Source organism: Calliphora vicina, chromosome 5, assembly GCF_958450345.1.
Source record: "Calliphora vicina chromosome 5, idCalVici1.1, whole genome shotgun sequence".
NCBI classification, from domain to species: domain Eukaryota; kingdom Metazoa; phylum Arthropoda; class Insecta; order Diptera; family Calliphoridae; genus Calliphora; species Calliphora vicina.
The window spans coordinates 93,859,278-93,883,213 of NC_088784.1; the positions used below are offsets into that span (position 1 = coordinate 93,859,278).

The following is a 23,936-nucleotide window of genomic DNA, read 5'->3' on the forward strand; positions in this document are numbered from 1 at the left end:
TATTTGTATTATTTTCAGCTATAAGGCGAGTTTGAGTAAAAATATGATTTATGGAATTGAAGAAAAAACAAAATACAAACAAATTCTTGTTGTTACTTCAAGTCGCCCCATCATCTTAACAAAAAAAAAATAAAACAACTATTGACGTCATTTTAAACTAAAAATACTGAAAAAGTTGTGTACTTTTTAAGCGCGGTTTAGTGTGTGTTTTTTTATACGTTTTTGACGGGTTTTTTTATTATTTTTGTTAAAAGTCTGACTGACTGTAGGTAGAATTTGCGTTTCATGTGTATGTATAAGTGTTTGTATGCATGAGATTTTGAACGATTGCAAAATTGAAAACAAGACCCACCTGAATTTTTTCAGTCTGAATAAAACGATCGATGTGTAAGCACGAATTAGAAACAAAAATAAAGAAATTATTTATTTTAAACTCAAACGAAATTGAAACTTGTTAAATTTATATAAAAAAAAATAAGTTGTTTAAAAAAGAAAACGAGCAACAAAATTGTGTATAAAACCCTAAAAAGTGTTAATTAAAAGCAAAAGATTACGCAAAACGAAGTAATTAATAACATATTTTGTAAATTATTATTAAAATAGCAAAAAATGATTTTAAATTTGTTGTAAAAAAAAGAAGAAATAAAAAAAAAATCCTTAAGAAATTTTAACTTAAAAAAAGTTATTAAAATAATAAAAAAAGAATATAAATTTAAAAATAAAAATAAAACTTAAACACCATGGTTGGCACCATGGAAGTAAAAGATTTGAAAGGCGCTAAAATAACACATGCCGGTCTTTTGAAACACAACACGGATGGCTCGGTGGAAACACAAAAAATCACACATGCCGGCCTAGTGGCACGCAGTCCCGAAGGCACGGCCGCCAAGGGCATGAATATACGCGGCAATGAAGACTTATGGGTGGAAATACAAGCCAATACATTTCGCAATTGGGTAAATGAACATTTGCGATCAACCGGAATGCAGGTAAGAATAATGTCAAAAATAATTGTATAAAATAATTTTCATTCACAAAAATAAAAAAAATATATTAAACAGCATTTAATTAGTTACCATTTAAGCACACACCCTGCTTAAATAGTCAAACAACTAATCAGTATTCAGCAGCTGAGTGTATAAGCTTTTGAATTGAATGAATTTTATAAATTCACAATATGTGCTTGATTTTAATTAAAGGAAAGCATCATTCATTTGAATTCCATTTAAAATGTTTGCATTTGAAATAAAATTTCTTTTAAGTAGTTATTTAAAACTGTCTCGAAACAAATGTTTTAGGAAATTAATAGTCTCAGAACAGTCGTTACAAAATATAAACATTGTAGACTTTATGGTAGTCGTTTTAAAATTTACTATTAGCGATGATAAATACAGTTTCCAATATTGTACCAAATTCAGTAAAAAGGTTACTTTTTATACAAACTATACCAAAATTAGACAAAACTTTGTAATTATTTTTACATCCCAAAATGGTGATTATATTGATTTTGTCATTATGTTTGCAACACATCGAATTATTGGTCGTTAACCCACAACAGAATATATTCTGGGTCCTAATGAAATTCTAAGACTATATAGCTTCGTCTGTTTGAGGCACGATAGGGTCTAAAGAGAAGAATCTATCAGTATGAAATTTCCTTCAAATTTTCTCTATTGATCAGAAACATTGGATATTGAAAATAGAAAAAACTCGTTCTAACCTAAATGGTATAAATGTCCGCCCAACATTTAAAAATATAAAACTCATTATGGCCTAAAGTAGAAGAATTAGAAAATGAAATTTTACATACACTGAAAAAAGTTTCAACATAAATATTATGATTTGATTTCATAGATTTCAATTCATAACATTTATTAATACATTCTTAAATAGTATGATTTTTTTCATATTTTATGTTTTCCAACAAAATTTAGAAGGCTTGGAAAATATAATTTCAATTTCATTTTTATTTTTATCTTGTTCAAAATTGTTCTTGGATTTTTTTTTATGTTTTACGGCTTCAAAATGAGAAAATATGCGCGAAATTGACACATTTTTTTTAACAAGATGCTATGCTTCAATATTTATGAATGTTTTATCACGTTTAATGATATTTTTAAAATTTCAGATATTGTTGATTGATTCATCTTAAAATATTGGCCAATATATGGCTATTATGCAAACATTTTTGAACTAATTCATTACACAATACAATTACAATGCAATTTATTATAAAATATTACGAAATTTATGTAAAAAAAGCAAAAATTTGCGTCCTGTACAAATTAATAATATTTATGAACATGTTCTTATTCTGAATGAAAAAAGTTTGGGAAAAAAAAGTCAAGTTCGATTAATAATATTTATTACAAAATTCATTCCAATTATGAATTTCTTTTTTCTGTGTAAGTAGTTATTGCTAATATGTATGTATCCAAAAATTAACAAAATATGTTGAATTTTGTAAAATTTGTCTGTGTCGTCGTATTAAAAATTGAAAAATTGGTGAATCCAAGAAAATATTTGAACAAAATGTCCGATCGTCTATATAATACTGTAGCGTATATTTTTCACTTTTTGGACATTTGATTGTCTCAATGTCTAAAATTATTCTCAGTCTTCTAAAAAATGTGCTGGAAGTTTGTTTAAATTCGGTTGCAATTTATTTGAATTTTGGGTTAACAAAAATTAAATATTTACAACAAATTAGAAATTGCTTTGGTATTTATTTAACCCATATATGTTTAAATATAAGCTTTTCCATTGTAATTAATATCATGAAAAATCATATAATTGCATGAATAACTTAAATCCCAAATTATTTAAAATCATTGGCGTAGATAGGGGGGTGCTGGGGTGGGCAAAACCACCCCAGACTCGCATCTGCCCACCCCAGATAAAAATTTGGAAAGTCGCAGAAAGATTTTTTTGTGCCCTGTGTCCTGTGCCCTGTGCCCTAGAATATTAATACCAATGGATTCTGCATTAAAAATTAATACAATTGATGTTTTTTGAATTCCTAAAAATAGTTCTACTAACGCACAACAGGGGGCGAAAAACTCTTTAAAAAAATAAAAAAAAGGATTTTTGATTTTTTAAAAATGCATGATGAAAAGACATTTTAAGCTTATCAAAAAGGTACCAATATTTCCTTTCTCTGATTTGCAATATATTCAAACGTTTTTGTTCTACAGAAAAATGTGCTCAAAATCCTCGTCTTTAGATGCGTTGAAAAACCACAAGGGGTGAAAATTTTCCAAAAAAAAATGACGCCATTATTTTTAATTACGCAAAAATCTTCAGCAAAATTATGATACCCGAAAAACAAATGAAGTGACCTGGTCACAAATGAACTCTAATATATATGTATACAATATTCCATTTTAAAATATAGAGAGTTTAGATATAAATAAATCTTTTCAACTCAAAAATTGTATTTTGTGTAACTAATATAATAAGGAACAAATAACAGTTTAGATCAAGAGGTAAATTAAAAAAACCCCATTTAAATATAAAAAAAATTATAAAAATATTTTATAAAATAAATTAGCAGTTTTAAATATTGAAAATGAAATAGTTATGTTAGCAAACTGAATTTTTGTGATATTTTAGTTTTGTTTTAATAAAAAATTATTTTTTTTTGTAAAAAAAATTGTTTATTTTTACTATTTGGGACTTGCACTTGCCCACCCCAGAATAATAGTCTAGCTACGCTTATGTTTAAAATGTTTCTTGAATCAATTTTCAAAAATTAAAAAAAAATTATTTTCGATTCTAAAAAAACCTAAATGGGGATCACACCGTCATAGTTGCAGCTATTGTGGATTAGGGTGGGGTCGCTTTGAAATTGGCGAATTTCGAGGAAATTTAGTTTTTTTAACGAGTTTTTACAAATTCGGAATTTTATAAAATGTTTAGCTTTTATTTTGAAATATTTCTGCAATATAAATTTAATAAAAGTATTGTCCATTGCTAGCTATGACCTTTTTCCATCTTACTGGCAACATATGGATTCCGCGCCTAAAGTACTGCTCATCGTTTGAGGCCAAGAACGAATCAAGCCAATTTCGGATACTTACTCTGTTCCAAAGTGAAGCTTATCCCAGAGAGAGCATTCTGCATCGATCGAAACAAATATCAGCCAGACGGGGCAATGTCTGGATTATAAGGCGGCTGAGGCAAAACTTCTCAACCACTTCTTTCTAAATAGTTTTTAACATGTATTGCATAATTTGGCCTAGCGTTGTCATGATAGAATATCACAGTTTCATGTCTGATCGTTTTTCGGCAAATACTTGCTTCAAACGAATCAGTTGGGTTCGGTGCAAGTCAGACTTCAGCAGCTCACATTCGGTAGAACCCTTTTGTCTTCAAACTTTTTTGGCTGGCCTGGGCAACCTTTGTCTTCTGTGTCAAAATCACCACTTCTAAACCGAACGAGTCATCTCAAGCACGTTGAATGCGATGAAACATATTCACCATAAGCTTTGGTGAGCAATCGGTGTGAATCACAGAACGGTCTGGACTATAAATCTTGCGAGGCAAAACTTCTTCAGTATTTCATTCTAAATACTTTTTAGCAGGTACTGCCACATGTGGCCGAGCGATATCCTGATGGAATATTACGGTTTCATGTCTGGTCGCATATTCAGGGCGTTTTTCGGCCAATGACCGCTTCAAACAAATCATTTGCATTCGGTACAGCTTCTGTTTGATGGTCTTCTCAGATTTCAGCAGCTCATAATAGGTAGGACCATTTTGCTCCTACAAAGTACAGTATTACCTTAGCACCATGGATATTTGGCTTTGGTGTCGATTCGTCTGGTTGACCGCGCTTCACAAACAATCTCTTACGCTTCGTGTTATCGTAATGGATCCATTTTTCTTCGCAAGTAATGTTGCGGTGTAAAAATTATTTTCTTTTATAGCTTTCAAGCATCACTCAATTTCCCTACTTTTTGGTGAATCCTGCTGATTGCAAACATTTTGAAATTGCTGCTTGAGTATTTCCCAATGATTTTGCAAGCTCTAGGTGAGCTTTCATGGAATAATGCCTCCAATACTTGGTCTTTAAAATTTTTTGGCTATCCTGTGCGATATTTGTCTTCCGTGTCAAAATCACCACTTCTGAACAGCACAAACCATCTTTGGCATATTGAAAACGATGAAACATGATGTATTTCAGCGGTACTTTTTTCAAATTAAAGAATTAGCAAAACTTCCCGCATATGACGCTTTGATGGTAGAAAATTTGACATTTTCGAAGCTAAAAAAACGTTGTTGTTTCCATTATAATGTTCAATAACTAAGTGACATATTTTTAACTGACATATGATTTGTTCAAAAGATGCGCCATATATTGTAAATTCCGCATTTTTAAGACAAACGCCTAATATTTTTTGTAAAGTATTGCCACTTTGCTCCAAAACTCAAAAGTTGTAATGAAATGTGCAGCTCTAAAATTTCTTCGATTTTGAAGAAATTTTCAGCATTTGGTTTTAGATGAGCACGAAAATTTGTTCACCTTGGCAGCATCGTGAAATTAGAAAATAAGCGCCACCCTAGTGTTTACCTAAAAAAACGCACAAAAATAGTAAAGGGTTCTGTTTTATGTATTTTGATGTTGAGTATATAATATCTACATTGAAATCGCAGATGAAAAATCCGTTTTGTGATAGCTCTTCACCTGTTTTTAACAGGAAAACCGGAAATATTCTCTAAAAAAGTGTTTAACGAACATAAAATCTCTATAATTTTTTAAGCAACAAATTTTTAATTCCTTTAAAACGATGTTTGTATATTGAAAAATAAGAAAAACACTAACTTTTTTAAGAAATGAATTCGATTTTAAAATTTTTGCTTTAATGTAGATTTTAACCCATTCCCAGCCATTGTACCTGCTTGAGTACAGAAAAAAGGCAATATTCAAATACTCATAAATTTTTTAACAAGATAAATTTGATAACTTTTTTTGTGATTTTGCATTCAACACACTGTCCTTTTAAACATCACACATAAAAAATTTAAAAAAATAATACCCTTAAGGTATATTTTATCCAGTTTTTATAATGCTTTATCATTTTTTGGAATATTAGCGAGGTTAGTAACAATTGAGCTGCGGGGAGCAAACACAGTTTTACGAAAGCAAGAGTTTTTTATAATTTTGTGAAGTGGAGTGATTGTGTGTACATTTTATAAAAATGTATAAGAAAAATAATTATTTGGGACAAAGTTGTGTGATTAGGAAAATCAGTGTACCCAATTGGGTACAATGGCTTGATATGTATTATTTTTTTTAAGATTTTTCTTACGCTGAAATAGAATTTCAGACCATCAAAACGTGAAGTTTTTAATGCAAAAGTTTTAAAAACTAGATTTATGGGAAAAATATGAGCACCACAATTTTGATAGCTAATATTTTATCAGATTCGGATTGTAATATGGATGAAGATGAAGGTGTTGCTGACGATATTGTTAGAGATCGGATGTACCAGGTGAAATATAAGTATTTTGTGACAGTGATATCGACGATGATGTTCCACTTGAGATGTTCTGACAGAAAATAATGCCCTCAAGATCAAGCAAAACAAATTATATTTGGATAATAAGACCATGCGATGCTCAAATGTCTCAAACTATTTTTTTGGACAATGAGTTCAATATTATTTCATACTTGAATGGGAAAAGGTTTTTAGTTTAACCATTTAGCAGACTTGCATTTATGCATCGCAAGCTAATAAGCACAATGTATCCTTCAACGCAGAAGATTTGAATATATTTTGAGTATTTTGCTTTACAGTGAATATCGCTCTATGCCAAAAGAAGATATGTATTGGATGCTCTGCGAGGATACTCGCACTCCAAAATTTCCGAAATTATATCACGGAACAGATTCAAAGAAATAAAACGTTTTGTTAATTTGGCTGATAACAATAACTTAGATGCTACTGACAAAGTGAGATCCATATACAAATTACACTGGCTTCTGATGTCGCAACTACTCCTGGAAACCAATTTCCTTAAAGGATAAAAAATCCCCTACGATGGGGTGAATGTCATAACAGAATAAGATGGTTGTCTGAACAATACGATATTGCGTTGTGTTCAAAAAGTAATGTTTTAAAAATTTTCACACATTATAAAAATAGCATACACTTTACGCCATTGTACCCATTCAGGTACAGCCCCAAAAACATGTTTCCTAAAATTTTTTTTTAATTTTTTTTAATTTTCTATGTTCTTTTACCGTATTTTAGTTTAAATAAATAAATGAATTTAAAAATTTTTCATTTTAAATGGTCTTGGTTTTTAATGGGTTAAATACGCAAAAGTTGACCCCCAGCTTTTGAGAATTTAAAATCTACATTAAAGCAAACATTTTAGAATCGAATTCATTTCCTAAACAAATTTGTGTTTTTCTTATTTTTCAATATTCTCGTTCTGTCAAACGGTGAAATGCTAAAACCTTTTCAGTTTCATAAGAACTTTTTATTCATTTTATTTGTTCTTTTCATATGAAAACATTTATAACTTTTTGACTAAACGAGAATCAGAAACTCTGTGAGCGAGATTCAGGAGCCCCACAGCTCCTGACTAATTAATTCAATTTGAGCTTAGTTCTCAAAAATCTTAATTCGGAATTAAAAAACTACATTTTATTTCATTTCATTCTTTGTTGAAGTAATTCATATCAAAATTCATTTAATATTTGAATGACAAAATTTATGTTAATTAAAATCTATTTTAAACCGATTTAAAATATTTTCTGTATTATTTTGGTTTGTTTTGTTTTTAATCAATTGCAAAATTAATTGAAGCCTTTTTGTAATACGCATTGTAGATAAATTTAATCATTCAATATATTTTTGATTCTATATCGTAACGGATTTGAATTCAAGACAATTTGAATGATTCACTAAGGCAATAATTCTATAAAGAATGAACTCTCAAAGCAAAGAATTCAATATATTTGAAGTACAAAGAATTTAAGCCTATGAATTAATTCATAATGTGTTCATTAACGGAATGGTTAAGACCTATAACACTATTCGACAAAATCAAATTTTTTCCAAAATTGAAAGGTCCGTCTTCATTAAATATATATTTTTTTTAGCTCTAGGCAATTCAACTTCATCACCATACGATATCCAGCATATTTCAGCTATAAACGTTCTTCAATGGGTGCGCATGTTAAATTTTTGGGGTACTTTAAAATAAAATTCTTAATAAATGCGAAATTAACCCTAAGCTCTCTTTTGCTGTGTCTTATTTCTGACTTCCTGGTTGAATTTTCCGTTTTGGTGTATTCAGGAACTCATAGTAAAATTTCAGGGATAATATTTTTGCGGAACATTTTAACCCCTTAAATGCCTGTTTTAATGGTGTTTTTTGCTCTTTTTTAAAAGAAGGACAAAAAAGACCCATGCCTTGAGGATTTAGAGGGTTAACATATTTTACAAAAATAAACTCCGTAACATTTTACATAACTTTGCTGAACACATTTTATACTTAAAATGTAAGGCTCATATGGTTTCTTATGAAGATTAACAATAAGAATGTGCCAGAGTTGGGAAACTTTAACCCCCCTCCCCCCTCAAATGAAATTCAGATGTAAACTTTCAAAACACCTATACACGTGTCTTTTTTTTGTCTCCTCTATCAAAATTTATTGGTCGGATCTCGTAATTTTTTATGGTGTTGTACAGTGTAATTTTGTTTGGTTTCGAAAATGTAATTAAAAATTAATTAGTTCAAATCTATGATCCAAAGTAATGCAAAGTTATTGTTAAAATACGATATCACATATTTCCAGTTTCCCTGGTTTTTACTAACAGTAGCAAACACACAAAAAGTGTAAATCAACATACTTGCATATGCAGATAGAAATCTAATTAGCACATCCTCTTTATGTAAACAAATAAACAAAATATTTTTTTTAAAAATATTTAAAAACAACTATTTAAATTCAGTCAAGAGACAGACCTAATAGTTTATCAGCTACTCCCATATAAATAAAATGCAAACTATACATAGACTTTCCAATATTTTGTTTGACCCAGTTCTAAAGCAGAAAAAAAAATCAAATTTCAATCATTTTCAACAGCTTCCCATAGAATGCCAAAAATACTCGAAACATGACAACAACTATGTATATTGTTTGTTTAAATTTAAAAACAACACTTTTAGCACTTAAAAAGTCGTTTCATTAAAAATTCCAAAGGTTTGATTTACCAAAAAAATTCACGTACATACATGGTTAAATATTACACCATTTCTCTAGGTTTAAATAAATTTGGGAACAGAGTATTAAATGATGTATTCTATATGAGAGATGTAGAAATTTCTAGCTTAATATAAATGAGAAAATAAAAACAATTATGAAAGCTATACTCAGCTAAGCCGAATCTTACATACCCTTTACTAAATTATCCCTTTAAATAAAGATTGAAAATATTTTTTGTTTAAAAAAAAAAAATTAAATTCTTTTGCTAAAAAATAATTCAGCAGAAAAAATGTTATTAGTGAAAAAAAATTTATGGAAAAAAAATTTGGCTTAAAAAAAGATTTCTCCCGATTTTGACCCATTGTCGGTCCGAATGACTATGCCGTTATATACTTCATTGGAAAGGTCTTTGAAATATCTATCATTAGATGTCCATATTGTCTATATAAACGACTTGGTAATCCAGATATACATGGATCAAAAATAGAAAAAAAAATCGAGGTAGTCGTGATTTTTTGTTTATATCTCAGCCATTTGTGGGCCGATTTTCTCGATTTTAAAAAGCAACCGAACCGGCACTTTAGCGGATATATTGATGTATGAATCTTGTATTTAAGTTATTTGGGGGCTACGGAAAGTTGATTTCAACATACAGACGGAAAGACAGACATGGCTATGGCCAAATAAAAAATCTAGAAATTACAAAAGAAATGATAAACTTATATATACCCCTGCCACCACTCATGGAGAGGAGGTATAAAAATAAAAAGAATTTAATCATGCATATTATCGCCCGGAGTGATTCTATACACACCTATATTTTTGTTTTTATTAAATTTAATTTCGCATTTATGCAAAGCATACAGAAACAGCAGCAGTAACAAAAACATTGTCATGGAAACTGAAAAATTATCTGTTTATACATTTGAGACAGACATACAAACATGATGTTTTTATTACTGCTGCTTGCAGTAATGATTTTGATGTCGCCGTTTGCCAACATGTCTGTCTGTCTATCTAAACGTTTGTATTCCATCATTACAAACATCAATAGTAGTTAGCCGTTCATAAACTAACTTTAAATTCACCTGTTATTAGAGGAGGTGATGTTATATTTTCAAAAAAACAACAAAAAAATGTCATGACAATGGTTCATTAAATTTCTATGGAAAATAAAAATACCTACAAAATGCTCAAATAATTTTTATATATTTAAGTTTTGATTTAGTTTTTAGTATTGGCTGTTGTTTTTGCTAGTTAGTCAAGCATTAAGTACAGCAAAATTTTGTTGCACACAATGTGAAGCAAATGGGGTTTGCGATTTCAATTATGCAGAGCGCACATTGGTTTCAAATGTGTTCAAAGTGGCGCTTAACTGAAATTATTGTAGTATTGGCTTAAACTAGATAAAATTCTAAATCACTGTGTGAAATTTCAACTATTTAAGTTGTTTACATATTCTGTAGTTAGCTGGCAAAATTTTCTCAATTGCTCATCACTTTGGACACATTTGAAACCACTGTGGATAGATACTAAATATTTTTAAGTATTTGTATATTTTAGATATTGTAATATTTGCAACAATTAGAAGAAAGAAATAGTGCTATTAAGTATCCCTTTGTGAATCTAATTGTAAATGTCTAATTTCATATTTCTCGGTCCATTATTATAGAAAGTTACCACTAAAGTCTCCTTTTTATACCCTTCACCTTCGTGAGAAGGGTATATATAAGTTTGTCATTCCGTTTGTAATTTCTACATTTTTCATTTCCGACCCTATAAAGTATATATATTCTGGATCCTTATAGATAGCGGAGTCGATTAAGCCATGTCCGTCTGTCTGTCTGACCGTCTGTCTGTCTGTTGAAATCAATTTTCTGAAGACCCCAGATATCTTCGGGATCCAAATCTTCAATAATTCTGTCAGACATGCTTTCGAGAATTTTGCTATTTAAAATCAGCAAAATCGGTCCACAAATGGCTGAGATATGAGGAAAAAACCAAGACAACCTCGATTTTTGACCTATATCTGGATTACTAAGGCATTAATATAGACAATATGGATATCTAATGAAAGATATTTCAAAGACATTTGCAACGTATATAAGACCATAGTAAGTTGGACCTACAATGGGTCAAAATCGGAAAAAAAATGTTTAACCCGAATTTTTTTTTTTTTAAAAAAAAAATTAAAAGACAAAAAAAAAAGTTTTTTAAATTTGAAAAAAAAATTTTAAATATTAAAAAAAAATTTAAAATTTTAAAAAAAAAAAATATTAAAATTTAAAATAACAATCGAAAAAATTTTTTTCCAAAAAATTAAAAAATTAAATTTTGTTTACCTAAAAATATTTAAAATTTTAAGGTATAATTTGGTGAAGGGTATATAAGATTCGGCACAGCCGAATATAGCACTCTTACTTGTTTGAATTAAAATTCATTCAGAATCATACTAAACCATAACCCGTCAAGTTTGAATTTTAAATTTGTATAGCATTTCTTATATTATGAAATTCTTCTGTTTTTTGGAAACTCTATGCCCTTGAATCTTCACTCTCTTGGGACCATATACGCTTAATTTCAACTTTTTATGTCCATTATTAAAGAAAATTCAAAAAGTCCCATTAGAATATAGAAAAGGTACCAAAAAGCAGTCACATGTGGATTCCCATTCAATCGTTTCCATATAAACTTTATTTCATGTCTCTACACGCAGAGAAAAAACATGGTTGTGGTAACCATAAACTAAGAGCAACATATTATGATCAGATTTTAGCTTGTAGTCCAAAACATATTATGATCATTATTAGTATCATAAAATATCATAATATGTTCTGAAATAATCAAATTATGATAAAAATCAATCATAATATGTTTTGAAATAATCATATTATGATAAAAAACAATCATAATATGACCCAGAGTCATATTAATCATATTATGATCCAAAATAATCATACTATTATTAAAATTTATTTTTGGAAATACAAAATTTTAATAGGATTTAGTTTTAAAGTACTAAATTCACAATTAAAATATTATTGATAAAATCAAATTTATTGTTATTCGCTCTAGGAAAGTTAAAGATAATATACAAATAAAACTATAGATCGAATGGGAATTACAGACACTCAAAATTTACTTGTAAGAACAACACAGCTTAGACAAACACCAGCACTCACAAATGGTTGGAAAAAAGACTATTAAAAGTAAACATATTTTGTTTGCATCTTAAACATATTATGACTACTCGTATATAAACTTAACATTTAATGGTTGTATATAAAAATAATATGTTTACCTAATTATCATTATTTAGTTGTTCGAAAACCATATTCATATTTATAATTGCGATGAAAATATAAACGTTTACAGTAACTATAATATTGTTGAAATTAAATTAAAACAATAATTATATCTTTACGACAACAATATATTGTTACAGAGAACATAGTATAGTTGTCGTAACCATGTCCAACCATGTTTTTTCTCTGCGTGTAGGTTCATTGGTGAAGAAATTACAAAAAGTACCATTAGAATAAAGAAAAAGTACCAAAAAGTCTCCCCCTAGAATCCTAACTTACTTAGGACCATATATGCTTAATTTCATTGTTATAGAAATTCCAAAAAAGTACCATTATATTAAAGAAAAATTACCATGAAGTATCCCCTAGAATTTTCACTCACTTTGGACCATATATGATTAATTTCATGTTTCTAAATTCATTTTTATGGAAAATTCAGAAAAGTACCATTAGAATATACAAAACGTGCAAAAATTTACACTTGTAGTTTCCCACTCACTCGGGTCCATATAAGCTTTATTTCATGTTTTTAGAAGAAATTACAAAAAATACCATTCGAATAAAGAAAAAGTACCAAAAAGTGTCCCCCTAGAAATCTCACTGACTTAGGACCGTGTATGCTTAATTTCATGTTTCTAAGTCCATTGTTATAGTAAATTAAAAAAAGTTTCAAGCGTACCATGAAGTATACTCTTGAATTTTCTTTCACTTAGGACCATATACGCTTAATTTTATATTTCTAGGTCCATTATTATGGAAAATTCCAAAAGTACCATTAGAATATAGAAAAAGTACCAGAAAATCCACACTTGTGGTTTCCCACTCACTCGGTTCCATATAAGCTTTCTTTCATGTTTCTAGGTTCATTGGTGAAGAAATTAAAAAAAGTACCATTCTAATAAAGAAAAAGTACCAAAAAGTCTCCCCCTAGAATTCCCACTCACTTAGGACCATATATGCTTAATTTCATGTTTCTAAGACCATTTTTATAGAAAATTCAAAAAGCACCATTAGAACAATAAAAAAGTACCTGTAGTTTAGTTCTCACATTTTGGTACCTAAATATTATCCCCTATTCCTAACACTAACTCACTAAGATACATATCAGCCAACTTTAGTGTCCATAAGTGAAATAATTTAAAATGTCAACAAAGTACCATTAGGAGAAAAGTACCAATTTCCCTTTTCCTCCTTGAAATGTAAAAATATTCAATTTTGCCAAAATTGTTTATGCTACAGCATGTATCTAAAGATTAAAATCTGTGTTAATGTGCCAAAGAAAAAATATGTTTCAAAAAAAGTACCAAACTGTTTACCCGGATTTGGCCCAATATACACCTTGGCACTCGAGTTCCAAATAATACCCTGTTAGTTAATTTTTGTATGAATCCATGAAACAATGTTAAAAAATTATAAAAATTGGCTTAATAATTTCAAACATAATGTATTTTCCCGATTTTATCCCCTTTTTGGTACCTTTTTTTATCCCCATTGCGGTGGTAGAATTTAATTCAAATAAAAATCTGTATCGTGGTGGGAGCTCATAATAAAATATTCGTATGTCTATGTCAAATTATAGAAAAACATATTTTATGAAAAAGTACCAAAAATAAACACAATTTTTATCCCTTAAGTGTTCGAATTTCCAAAAAGTACCAAACATATATTTTTTATTTTTTGATAAGTAAAGAATACGATTTAAAATGTGTTTCTATGTTTATTGGTTTAAAAGATACATAGGGTGCCAAAAAAGTACCAAAATACAGTTTTTACCCGTTTTCTCCCCTAAAAGGTTCGAATTTCGAAAAAGTACGAAACACCTGTCAGCTTATTTTTTAAATGGAGTAACATGCAATTTTAAGTTTTTTTGTATCTTTATTAGTTTTGAAGATATAAGGTTACCGAATTTACCCCCTAAACGTTCGAATTTCCAAAAATCCCTTCTTATCGGATCGTTCAGCCATTTGGGCTGTGCGATGATGAATCAGTCAGTCAGTCAGTAACGTTTCTCTTTTATATAATTTAAAGTACTGGGCGTTGAAACTATACATTAAGTCTATCAAACTAAAGGTATTTTCTTTTTATATTATTTATCTAAACAACCGCATTTGTTTTTTTTTTTGGGAGAATGACTGTCAAAGCTGCCAGCCAAGTCCATTTATGGGCCGATCCATGGATTGAAAATCTGACTACATATTCGTATGTACTACAAATTCATCGGAAATAATTATTAAAAACAAAATTACAATCGCCACAGTCACAGTCTACCTGTCTACCCATATATTTTATATAATTTTAATTAGCAGTATTTCCTTACTTACTAGCAAGTAGGCTTTTAAGTAAAATATTCAAAAAATGTAATTTATTTCTATTTTTTTTAACTCAAAATTCCATAAATTATAATAAAAAACTACTTCCATACCACACAATATTTGTTTAGAACAAAAAATTAGTACAAATATGTTTGTAAAACTAAATAAACTAGATATTTTTTCCACATAAATTTTTCTTTCGTTTAGTGGTAGAGGCTCAAACGAAATAAAAGCAAAAGTGGGCAACATATTTCTAAAGACAAGCTAACAAAACAAAACAACAAAAAAATAATCATGCTTTTGCACAAACCGGAAAACAGATTAAAAAAAAAATGTTAGTAGGTTGTATTTTATAATCGTAAAATTATAAACGACGTAATAAACTATGAAATTATAGGAATAAGTTAACAGAGTTAGAAGAGATGAAACAGGTTGAAATATTGTAGGTACATTTAGCAAAGACTTTGAAATATTTTGTCTACATACTTAAGTATATTGTAAGTCGAATAATTTCGGTTCTAAGTTAGAAGGCACTAGCTTTACTATTTCAAATGTGCTTTCAAGGACAGCTCCAAATTTTATGGAGAAACAGATTAAAGGCAATGTCAGTAACTACCGCTAACATTGATTATTTTATGAATTCTCAAAAGTAGTTTAGTAATGACTTGCTAATAATTATTAGAAATTAATTCTACATTCCGTTTATACCACAATGACTGCTATAGCTCCTCAGTGCTGAATGAGTTACTATGGAACTACCACCGTTTATATCTCAGTTTTAGGTTATTCTAGTATTCCCCGATTTGTCAACCCTGTAGTTTGGAATATGGTCCAGTGCCAGCATGTTTGTCAAAATTTGTTCATATCGTTTTAAATAACATTAAGATCATTCTCACCAAGAGTTACAAATATATTACTATGATTCCGGAGAATAAGTTGAGTTTTAAACTGAATTTCTTAAAACAGCTGAAAAAACGCAATTGTTATGTATAGAAAATCGATCGATAACTTTAGAAAAGAAAGACGGAGCAATAATTTTAATTTTCGATAGATATCTTGAATTTGTTATAGAAAATTTATCAATATTTTGAATTTTATATAGACAATTTAACGAAGTCTTGAATTTTGTATAGAAAACTTATTAATAAATTAAATTTTCTATTGAAAATGTATCGATAACTTTACTTTTATATTGAACGATTATCGATAACTTTTTTCTATAGAAATTCTGGCGATAACTTAAATTTTCTTTATAAATTAAATCACGAATTTTCAAGCAAAACTTTATCGACAATTCTATTTGATATGAAGGAAATACAGTATATAACTTTCTGGACCTTTTTGTTTATATATCAGTTTTTGAGTATCTCTTGAATAAAATTTAGTTACAAGAGTTTTGTTCCGTTGGTCGGAGAAATTTTCAAAATACTTATTCAAAACTGTGCTAGCGTAAATTTGTCTAATTTTTATAATCTTCACCAAGAATGGTAAGTTTCTCATCATGTTTGTAATTTCAACATTTTCGATATAGCCATGTTGAAATTAGCTTTCCGAAGCCCCCAAATTACTTTCAAACATGATACAACAACATATACATACGACTAATTAAGGTTGCTATTTAAAATCGAGAAAATCGGCCCGAAATGACCACCTAATTTTCAAAAATATTTTTTTCACAAATTATTTTATACCCTTCACCATGATATATATAAGTTTGATATTCCGTTTGTAATTTTTACATTTTTCATTTGCGACCCTATAAAGTATATATTCTTTATCGTTATATATAGCGGAGCCGATATAGCCATGTCCGTTTGACCGTCAGTCCATCTGTAGGTTGAAATCAACTTTCCTTAGACACCAAATAACTTACTTACATGATTCATACAACATTATAGCTATAGACCAGGTTCGGTTGATATTTAAAATCGAGAAAATCGTTCCACAAATGGCTGAGATATAAAGAAAAAACCAGGACAACCTCGATTTTTGGTATATTTATACCCTACACCACCATAGTGGGGAGGGTATTATGCGTTTGTGCAGATGTTTGTAACGCCCAAAAATATTAGTCTAACACCCACCTTAAAGTATATCGATCGACTTAGAAGCACTTTCTGAGCTGGCTGTCCATGTAAACCTTGTGCGCAGAGTACAGGTCGCAATTTTGAAGATATTTCGATCAAATTTGGTACATATTACTTTTTCGGCCCAAGGACGAAGCCTATTGAAACTGGCTGAAATCGGTCCATTATTTCACCTAGCCCCCATACAAATGTCCCCTCGAAATTGGACTTTATCGGTCATAAAAGTTTAATTTATCTATGTATCTACACAAATTTCGCTCCAAATAAGTTTTATATATACAAAATTCATGTCACCAAATTTTGTTACGATCGGTCCATAATTAGTCATAGCTCCCACATAGACCCGCTTCCGAAAATCACTTTAACATGCATAAATCGCTTAAAAATGTTGGTATACACACAAAATTCAACATAGTTAACTTTAATATAGACATAAATAACACGACCTAATTTTATGGTGATCGGTCCATAATTGGTCATAGCTCCCATATAAGGCCCACTTCCGAAAATCACTCAAAAATATAAATTATTGATATTTTAAAAGAAAAATATTTTTACTCATTTACTTGGTGTAGGGTATTATATGGTCGGGCTTGACCGACCATACTTTCTTACTTGTTTTTATATATATCTGGACTACTAATTAATCATTAATATAGACAATATGGATATCCAATGATAGATATTTCAAAGTCCATTGCAACGATGTATATAAGTTGGACCTACAATGGGTCAAAATAAGGAAAAAATATTTTTTAACCCGATTTTTTTTTATTTTTTTTTAAATTTCACTAATAATTTAGAAAAAAATAAATTTGAAAAAAAAAAATTTAAAAAAAATTTAAATTTTGTTCATCTAAAAATATTTTTATTTTAGTAAAATTGTTTTATGCTAAATTCCCAATTTTTAATTTGATAAATTCACTGAAATTTATTGTTGGGGGATAAGCTAGTTCCTATGCGCATTTCACTGGTTCCTTAGGCCAGATAATCATTTTTAATTTTTATTTTACAGTATAATTTGGTGAAGGGTATATAAGATTCGGCACGTCCGAATTTAGAGATTTTTGGTTATTATTCCAACTTTTCCAACTTAAAACTGGGGGATTTGTTAACATTATTAGCTTCTATTTTGAAACATTTATTCGAAGTATTAGTATTATTATTAGTATTATGAAGCGAACTTTCTGCTTCGATCGAAACAAATAGTATTCGGACGGGGCAAGGTCTGGACAATAAGGCAAGGGTGATTAACTTCCCAACCACTTCATTCTAAATAGTTTTTAACAGATATTGCATAATTTGGCTGAGTGTTGTCATGAAGGAATATTACGGTTTCATATCTGGCCGCATATTTTGGCAATTTTGGGGCAAAACTCACTTCAAACAAATCAATTGTCACAGCTTACCTTGGATGGTGTGGTCAGATTTCAGCAGCTCATAATATGTAAGACCCTTTTGGTCCCAGAGCATTACCTTAGAGCCATGCTTATTTGGCTTTGGTGTCGATTCGGCTAGTTGGCCGGGCTTCACATAAGATCTCTTACTCAAGTGATGATTCGGTGCAAAATGATGTTCTTTTTTGCTTTGGATGAATCCTGCTGCTTGCAAATATTTTTAAATTGCTGATTGAGTAGCTCCCAATGATATAGCATGTTCTTGTTGAGTTTAACAATAATCTTCATATTGCAATGCTTCCAATTCTTGGTCTTCTAACTTTTTTGGCTGGCCGTTGCGATCTTTGTCTTCCGTGTCAAAATCACCACTTCTGAACCACACAAAACATCCCTTGAATGTCGAAACCGATGAAAGACATTCATTATAAGCTTTGGTGAGTAATTGGTGTGTTTCAAGCTAAACTTCCCACGTATGACGATTCTTTGGTACAATATTTGTCATTTTCGAAGCAAAAAAAAAACGTTGTTGTTGACACTATAACGTTCAATAAGTACGTAAGAATAAATGAAAGATATGTAACCTTCAAAATAACATAAAACGTATTAAACTGCGTTCAAAAGATATGTCATCATAAATACATTTTAATTTTCTCAAGTTCATTTATTACAATTACTGTGTAATAATACTAGGAATACCATTGGAAAGTAATGTAAACAATTTTCAAATTGTAATGAAATTTTTCCACTGCCAAGAGCCAAATATCATCTAGTTAAGTTACCATTTTAAGAAATTGGAGACCAAATTCTTATATGTTTCTTTAATTTGTTTATTAAAGTGGATGGCATATAATATTACTTTTTAGATCCACATCAAAAAAGATGGGGGTATGTTGATTTTGTCATTCCTTTTGTAACATATTGAAGTGTTGATGGTAGAACCAAAAACCGTATATATTCTTGGTCCTCATAAGATTCTAAAACGATCTAGTTATGTCCGTCCGTCTGTCTGTCTATTGAAAATACGATAGGACCCAAACGAAAGGATATAGCTAGCTGAAACCTTTCACAAATACCTTCAGTTGATAAGGTTTGTTTGGTATTAAAAGTGGGCAATATCTAACTATGATTTCACCTAGACCCCATACAAACGTCCTCCAGGAATTATGTTTCTGCAGCCATAAATATATTGATTATGCTATAATCCTGATAAAATTGTGCACAAATTATTTCTAAGTACTCTGCAAAGTATGACAAAAATCGGGCTACATTTTACCCTAGTCCTCACCTAAAAAAATGATTTGAACATCGTGATGAAATTGGACATAAAAAAGTTTTATATGAACCTAAGTCTTTCTACGTACTTTTGTGAGGATCGGTCCATAATTTAAGCTACCCCACACAAGTCACATATTGATGGCTATACAAGATTACAAGGCATAGCTGTATATAACAAGCTTGCTTGCTCTTGATTAATTTTAATTTAATGATATTGATATACATATTGTTACGTTTTCACCTTTTTAAAACGCTGGTTTATTTCCTTTAAATAAACCGGATACTTTTGATTGCAAATAAAAACCGTTTAGTAGTTTGAAAATTCAAACAACTCTTTATTTATTTAAAATGTACAACAACAGAATTAAATAGTCACTCAATGTTTTTTTTATACACGTTTATAAATTTGCAGAAATACAGACACACTTTATAATGTACACGAATTCACTTGAAAAATACAGCACACTTTTAAGGCACTCAGTCGATGTTTATTCAAATAGCGTCTCTGATAAACTGAGTAACGGCTGCAACCTCTGCCACTATTTGTAACACTGCCATCTGCACTCTAGATTGCTCTTTAACTGTCTAGAGCTTTCTAATACATACGCCATCTGAGGTGTACTTTCTACAATGTTCATTAACTGAATATTCGAATTCGAATATACGGTAGCCAACTTACGATCAATGGTCAACTGAAAGCTTTTATTCAATGTTAATAATGCCCACAGATATGTTAGAGTTTGCTATTACAGCACTGCTATTTGAAAGCATTATACTACTTTTAAATCAGCCGTTAAAATCGTTATATTTGAATACTTTTCTAAACATTTTTTTTTTAAATTTTCAAACCTCAATGATAGCCTAGTTTGAGTTTGTCAAATATAATAAAATATTTAGAAAAAATTTACTAAATTAAATCTTACAAATTATGATTAAATAATAATAATAAGCCAAGAATACAGAAATGACGTAACTTTTTAAATATTTCATTGAATTTTTTTTTTGTAATTTAAATGAAATTTACACATTTCCAGAAACACAAATAAAAAATGTCATTAAAATATTTGTATTTTTATTTATTTTTTTGTTTTATTAAGAAATTAAAGATGTGACTACATTTATTTAAGCAAATTAAATAAATCATTAAAAATACGAAAATATACATCCATACATTCAAACTATTCATATGTGAAGGTATAAATAGTTGTGAGTAGTTATACATATATGTTTGTTTTTTACTTAAGTAGATTTTTATTTATATATTTCCAATTTATTTCATACGACTTTTATATAAAATGTAAACATAGTATAGTTTTTTAACAATTTAATTTCAATTGTATTAAATCTTGACCTTGGCATTCGCATCGCCATAATAGGAAAGTTCACATTTTCAATGTAAACTTTTTTTTTTTTGTTTTTGTTTGTTCGTTCATTCATTATTTTTATTATTTTTAAAATGATTTATTTTTTTATTTTGTCAATATTCTCATGTGTATGATTTAATAGTGAGTGACAATTGCTGTAGTTGTGTATCAGTTTTGTCTGTTTCGATCAAGTTTAACTTAAGTATAGAGTTTAAACAATTTCAACTAATTGCCGGTTTACGAACGTAGGTTCTTTTGTATTTAGTACGTTTTTTATACATTAATTAATTGTTTCAAATTGCTGTTGTTTGTGTGTGAATTTAAGCTAAATTTTTAAAGTATTTTGTTATTTGTTTTAACAAAATGTTTTTCATATGATTCACTTTTTGCATGGAATTGTTGTTTTTTTTAATTTAATTTAATGTAATTCTGGGAAAAAGTTACATGTTTTGTTTAATATTTTTTCCATGTATCAGTGTAAACAAATGTAAACAAATTGAGCTTAATGTTGTGTTTTTGTTTAAGCAACTAATTTAAATAAAATAATATTTTTATTACAATAAAAGTTTTTGTGCATTTTAAAATTAATGTAAAGTAAACTTTTATTTTGGCAACCGGAATTAACTTTTTAAATAATTTACATTCGACTCACTTTGAATCATTCTCACAACTACTTATAGCTTTTTGAGTAAAAATAGCCCTAAATCAATATTTAAGCAAAAATAAAAGTTTTTAAATTCAGAAATAGAAAAGTGAAATAATTTGCACAAAATTATTTTAAAAATTCTTTTTATTATACCCTACACCACCATAGTGGGGAGGGTATAATGCGTTTGTGCAAAAATGCGCCCCCAAAAATATTGGTCTAGCACCCACCTTAAAGTATACCGATAGACTTAGAATCACTTTCTGAGTCAATTAAACGATATCCGTCCGTCCGTCCGTCCGTCTGGCTGTCCATGTAAACCTTGTACGCAGAGTACAGGTCGCAATTTTGAAGATATTTCGATAAAATTTGGTACATATAATTTTTTCGGCCCAAGGACGAAGCCTATTGAAGCTGGCTGAAATCGGTCCATTATTTCACCTAGCCCCCATACAAATGTCCCCTCGAAATTGGACTTTATCGGCCATAAATGTTTAATTTATCTATGTATCTCCACAAATTCTGCTCCAAATAAGTTTTGTATATACAAAATGTATGTCACCAAATTTTGTTACGATCGGTCCATAATTAGTCATAGCTCCCATATAGATTCGCTTCCGAAAATCACTTAAACGTTTATAAATCTCATAAAAATATTGGTATATACACAAAATTCAACAGAAATAACTTTTATTAAGACACAAATCACATGACCTAATTTCATGGTGATAGGTCCATAATTGGTCATAGCTCCCATATAAGGACCACTTCCGAAAATCACTCAAAAATATAAATTATTGAAATTTTAAAAGAAAAATGTTTTTGCTCTTTTACTTAGTGTAAGGTATTTTATGGTCGGGTTTGACCGACCATACTTTCTTACTTGTTTTTTCATGAGAACATGGATACATCTGGCTAGCCAAACATTTGTTATTTAAATCATAATTCTTCTTTTGCCAACAGACTTTCTGTTGGTAGAACCGAATCATTTGATATTGTTAACCATTTTAGGCCTGGTATTGGAAAAAATTAAGTAAAGGCTTGATTAGTCAACGAATTGTCCTCGCAGTGTAACTTACTTTGGGAAGATGAGTGCAAGTCGAACTTTCAGAGAACTTAGTATCTAAGATATAGGTAGTCATGGACCCTTAGATATCTGCATCCCTCACAAAGTTAATTTCAAACTCCAAAACTATATTTATCTTCTAAAAAAACCTAAAAAGAAAACCACTGTTGACCATTGCAGATCTAACATAAATAAACCCTTGTAAACTTAATACATTCTCTGTTCAAATTTCTACAATTTAAAGCCACTTGTTTTTAAAACAAAAACTGATTTATTATCACTTTGTTTTTGTGTCATTTCTTATTTTTTTGTTTTTGTTTTTTGTACAAAATTTACGGTCAAAACTTCTTGTTATTTTGGTACGTTTATTTTTAGCAGAAAATGTCAAAGTTCTTTAGCTCAACACACAAAAACATGCATGACTATAAAAACAACTTGCCATATTGTTTATAATTATTATTATTATAATAATAATAATTTGAATCTTGCAAACAATAAACACCACAAGCACAGCACAATCTAGAGGAAAAATAGAATAAAACTTGTTCTATTTCTTAACCCAAAAATAATACAGCAAAAGATACATAAACTATTTTAAGTTTTTGTTATGTTACTTACTTATTTTTGGCTACAATATCACACAGAAAAACTCAAGCAAAACCAACAAATATACAAGTGAAAAAAAATATATGTATATTTGAAAAATATTATCAACAAAAGTTGACAAAACTTTAGTTTAAAGACAAGTACATACGTATTTAGTACATTTATATTAGGGTGGACTTCTTTTCTACTTCCTAGATTTTCGCTCAAAATACACGCTTGTATGCACATAAAATTTTGTGAAAATGAGCGAATTCACTTAATTGTGAATAAACAGAAAAGAATTCAGCGATTTTCATGATCGATATATCATTTTATTTCTATTACATGTGGTTTACGATAAAGTAATAAATCTAAACAATTTCTGCCGTTTTAGATTTTTGATGATTTTTTTAAAACAAAAAAATATTCTATTTTCATGCAAACATTTATTTTTTGTTTCAATTTGTTATTACATCTCCGAAAATACTGAGCCAATTGAATCACAATATGAGTGTGAAAATTTGTACATAGCGCGGGGAAAATGTTTTCAAAATTCAATCAATTGAAAGAAGATCATAAACTACTCAATTTTATGTATATCAAACAAAAAACCAAAATTTTGTGAAAATGGGCGAATTCATTTAATTGTGTATAAGTTCAAAAAGAATCCATTGAT

General features: G+C 29.3%; 1 protein-coding gene across 3 annotated transcripts in view; it reads left to right on the plus strand.

Annotated features, from left to right (window-relative positions):
- Positions 1-250: 250 nt before the first annotated feature.
- jbug (filamin-type immunoglobulin domains fbug) overlaps positions 251-23,936 on the plus strand; it is a 128,554-nt gene continuing 104,868 nt past the window's right edge. For 2 of the 3 annotated variants that reach the window (XM_065510509.1, XM_065510510.1), the window contains exon 1: positions 604-989. In XM_065510509.1, coding sequence (XP_065366581.1) covers positions 741-989 — 249 coding nt within the window. In that variant the 5' untranslated portion in view covers positions 604-740. Of the gene's footprint in view, positions 990-23,936 lie in introns of all 3 variants that reach the window. The other variant, XM_065510506.1, reaches the window with a different exon arrangement.